Source organism: Sorghum bicolor, chromosome 3 (genome assembly GCF_000003195.3).
Source record: "Sorghum bicolor cultivar BTx623 chromosome 3, Sorghum_bicolor_NCBIv3, whole genome shotgun sequence".
NCBI classification, from domain to species: Eukaryota; Viridiplantae; Streptophyta; class Magnoliopsida; order Poales; family Poaceae; genus Sorghum; species Sorghum bicolor.
Window position 1 is genome coordinate 59,049,357 of NC_012872.2, and position 4,441 is coordinate 59,053,797.

The following is a 4,441-nucleotide window of genomic DNA, read 5'->3' on the forward strand; positions in this document are numbered from 1 at the left end:
AGCCCCACTCACCTGCGCTTCACGCGCATCCACACTCGCTTGCCGGCCAGGCTCTCCCACGGCCGCCTAGTGCAGCGCTCGCCCACGCCTCCGCCCTCACAAGGCGGCCGCCCCCGCGCACCCGACCTCGCCTCGACGCTCGTGAGCCTACTACCCTGCGTGCTTGTCTGCGCCTCAGCGCTCGCGACCGGGCCGCCCTGCGCCCGTCCACTCCTCGTGCCTCGAATGCCGCCCGTGCCCCCACCCCGTGCCTCCGCGCTAGAGAGCCGGTCGCACTGCGTGCTCGCAAAGCGGGTCGCTCGCGCCGCCACGCTAGCTCGCCGGAGCTGTGCGCGCTCGTCGGCGTTGCTGCGTCCGCTCGCCCACGCTGCCGCGTTTGCATGCCGGCCGCCGTGCTCGCTCGCTCGCTCGCATGTTCTTCGGTGGTGCGGTGTGCTGCTTGTCTCCTGCTTGCGCCCGTCCGTGAAGGTCATGCAAGTTGACGGCCATCTATCACGCTCGATGCCGTGAAGGCCGATCCATGATGACATCGCTATCATGCTGACGCGGGACTCCATGACGACGATAGGCACGAGCACACAGACCTCCATGGCCGCTTGGAGGTCGGCCAAGGATCCTCTGAACTCGTCGTCGGTTTTAAATAGAGGGCTAATTTGTTTAGCGGTTTATGTTTAAAACAGCTAATAATGGAGCTAAATTGGACTATAGCAGAATATAACGGCTAAATTGTACATAAACACAAATAGCGGTACCTTACCTCAAAAGTCTATAGGGCTTGTAGGTGTCTGGACATGTGATCCAGACACTTATGAGTGATCGAGCCCCAAAACTCAAATGATGATGCAAGAAGGACACAAGAGATTTATACTGGTTTGGGCCAACACTGCTCTACGTCCAGTGCGGGGTTCGAATCTTGTATTATCTTACACGCAAGATGCTTGTAGTAGGGGTTACAAGCCGGCTACGAGAGAGGGAAGTAATCCCAAGTCTCGGCCTTGTCGATGGATGAGAACTTGTGTGAGAGCTCAGGTGTGTTGTGTTCGAGAGTTGGTTGTTTGATTGGTCGTGTCACTATATGGTGCACTGGCTCCCCTTTTATAGCCTCAAGGGGAGGTAGGGTTTACATGTGTGAACTTTGTTTTTACTCCTAGTACATAGAGGAAGTGTGATGTTGAAGCTGTGGTGACTGATCATCCTGCCCTCGGAGTGGTGGTAACGGCGTGGTCGTCTCTATTGATCGTGCAGAGTCGTCTTCTGCGCAGTAGATCTTGACGTAAATCCCTGTAGTCCCCTTGCCAAGTCTTGTTTAAGGGCGTGGCTATCCCCTCTGAGGCCTCTTCCTCTGTCCTGCACCAAGGAGCAGTGATACTTGGTTATGGCAACAGGGCCAAGATTTAACGTCTCCCATCCTCCTTCTTGTCTGGTCGTACACATAGTGGAAAGGGTAAGGTGTGACAGGGGTGGGAGTTGGTGACACAGGAAGTGCCATCTCCTGCCGCGGCATGGGTAAGGGCGTGGCTCACGTCCCATCCACGGTGTGGTCGCCGTGCGTGGAAAGCCTGGGACAAGTGGTCCATACTGAGGCCGGGGCTCAGGTGAGGCGTAGAATCCGCTCGAGACCGGGGCTCAGGTGAGGCGTAGAACTCGCTTGTGGCCAGGGTTCGGGCGAGACATAGAATCCGCTCGAGACCGGGGCTCGGGCGAGGTGTAGAACTCGCTCGAGGCCAGGGTTCGGGCGAGATGTGGGTTGTGCTCCACTCGGCTGGGCTTGTTTGTTGGGTCGAGGAAAAATAGGTTCGGTTTAACCTGATAATGTCTTGTGAGGCCGTTTTTTTAGGTTTTGCCGTTTTTACCCCTTTGATTAGGGTTTCCTGGTCTATGGTACCCGATAAGGCTATAGCGGCAACAATAGCGGGAGATTTAAAACTATGCCACACAGGCCATGGTCGCCGCTGCCTAGGCCACTCGCCTTCCGCCTTGGAGGCGCTCGACGCAAGCACGCAGCCAGCAACCCTGCATGGCAAGGTGGAGGCCGGCCGAAGCTACTTGGTGCCCGTCTCCCTGCAGGCTGAGCACGAACTCACGCTTGGTGCTAGCGTGCTAGGAGGGAGGTGATGATTTATTGTTGACATAGCACTATGTAAAACGTGCTTAGTTTCGACTATAATAAGGCTAGTATCAATGCATGTTTCATGAGAGTGTCATGCATATTAAATAGAGTACTACATAAGCAAAATTGCTAACTTGGCAGAGTCATTAAATGAAGAAGATAAGAGAGGAGTTTCATCCCTATAAAACTCATGTGGCTCGGTTACTAGTTTATAATCTTAGTAATTGTGCCATAAAACTATACATCGAGACTGGACTAAGGCTAGTCTCAATGTATGTTTCATGAGAGTGTCATGGACATTAAATAGTTTAATAGGGTGCCACATAAACAAAACTGTTGACTTGGCAGGGTCATTAAATGAAGAAGTTTCATCAGATGAGAGAGAAGTTTCATTCCCATAAAACTCATATGGCTCGGTTACCTAGTTTATAGTTTTGGCAACTGTGCCATAAAACTATACATTGAGACTGACCTAACTATACTACCCTCAGCAGCAGCATCATAAGGTGTGTTTGGTTGTAATTCACATGTGGACAGGGCTCACTTAAGCCAAAAAATGGGTGATTGGTTGGTTCAAGAAGACTCATGGCCAACTTGGGCCAGCCGTACATAGATAGCCTGGTCAGCTTTGAAAGCTCAAATCGGGCTTCCCAACTAAGCCAGACTCTGGCCAGCCGCCTGGCTAGGTTCTCGTCACCGCTCTCTACCTTCTCCGCCTCCTCCCGGTCCCCAACCCCACCTCCTTAGCAACTCCCAGCCACGCCGGCGGCGCCGTTCGTGAGGGAGGCCAGCGCGGAGGCGAGACGCGCGAGGCGGCGGCGCCGGGCCGCCACGGCCGGGTGGCGACACATCAGGTAGCACCCCGCGGCGGCGCCCGCCTAGAGGAGTTAGCGGCGGTGGTGGCGGGTGAAGGCGAGCGCGCGGTGGCCGAAGATGCGGATGGGGAATCTCTGGTTGAGGCTCTCGGCGACGGCGCGCATGCGTGGGCGCATCTCGGGGTCGAGCTCCGTGCACCCGAGTGCGACGTGGAAGACGACCAAGACCTTCTTCTTGGCGTGCACCTCGCCGAGCAACGTGGGGTCGACCACCTCCAACAGCGGCCGCTGCTCCTTAAAGGTGCGGCGCACCCAGGCCTCTAGGTCCATGCTGCCTTCCCCTTCCGTGGGCTTCGTGCTCGCTCCGTGCTCACGCCCGCTCCGTGCGATGTCCATGCTCGTGCCTGCTCCGTGCACGCCGCCCCCAGGCCTCCAAGTCTAGGTCCATGCTCGCGCTCGCCCAGGCTCCATGCACCCAGGCCTCCAGGTCCAGGTCCATGCTCACGCCTGCTCCGTGCGCCAGGCCACGTACGACACGGCGCCGCGAAGCGCACACGCCGCGCTGCCGAGCTTCTTGGAGTGGCCTCCCACGGCGGCCTTGTGCGCGTCGGCGACAAGGCGGGCGAGGCCGAATCCGGACACGTGCGTGCGGAGCTCGTCGTCCAGCAAGATCTTGGAGGACTTGATGCAGCCGTGCACGTATCGCCGCGGGCTGTACTCGTGCAAGTACGCTAGGCCGCGCGTCGCGCGCTGCGCGATGGATAGACACACGGACCACGACAATGGCGTTTGTGGAGATATGGCGCTCATTGTGTGCTCGACAAATTGCCGTAAAAAATGGTGAAGTTACCTATGTAAAGGAGGTGACTCTACCCAGCTAAATACCAACCAAACACAACTAGATGCTAGCCATATTTAGGGCCTGTTTGGCATGGCTCCAGAGCCGAACTCCAGCCCAGAGTCAAGTGGAGCTAGCCAAACACCCCAACTCTAGAAAATGTTGGAGCAGTCCAACTCTATGGAGTTTTTGGAGCTCTAGTACAAATTTTTGGAGTACCTCTTCTCCTACTCCGAAACCGAACAAAACAGACCAAGACATGGAGTTAGGGTGAAATTACCCGCAATTGCCACTGGTTACACAAGTGAATCGTTATTTTTCTATTCTCCCTACCCCTTCCCCTTCCCCTTCACGCGAGCCGGTCGGGCAGCGCCGCCCTGTTCTCTCCGCCTCTCTCTCCCCCGCCCCTCCCTCTGCCTCTCTTCCTCGCCCCCCATCCCCCACCGGCGGCCGGTGGCCTGAGCAGGCGGCGCGGTCGGCCATGGCCTGCGACCTGCGCGGCGCCGGCAGGGGCGGGTGTGGCCTGCCCCGCGTGCGGCGGCGCGGCCTCGGCGTGGGTGTGGCTCGCGGCCTGCGCGGACCGGCAGGGGCCGTGCGTGCGGCGGCGCGGCCTACGCGGACCGGCAGGGGCAGGCGCGGCCTGCCCAGCTTCCGCCTGCGGCGGTGCGGCCTCGGCGT

The 4,441-nt window shown here is 57.8% G+C and overlaps 1 protein-coding gene across 1 annotated transcript; it reads right to left on the minus strand.

Moving 5' to 3' along the window:
• Positions 2,998-3,735, minus strand: LOC8061840 (receptor protein kinase-like protein ZAR1). The gene is made up of 2 exons (XM_021456288.1): positions 3,431-3,735; positions 2,998-3,355 (listed from the first exon to the last, which is right to left on the minus strand). The coding sequence occupies exons 1-2, from the start codon at positions 3,733-3,735 to the stop codon at positions 2,998-3,000; spliced, it is 663 nt and encodes a 220-aa protein (XP_021311963.1).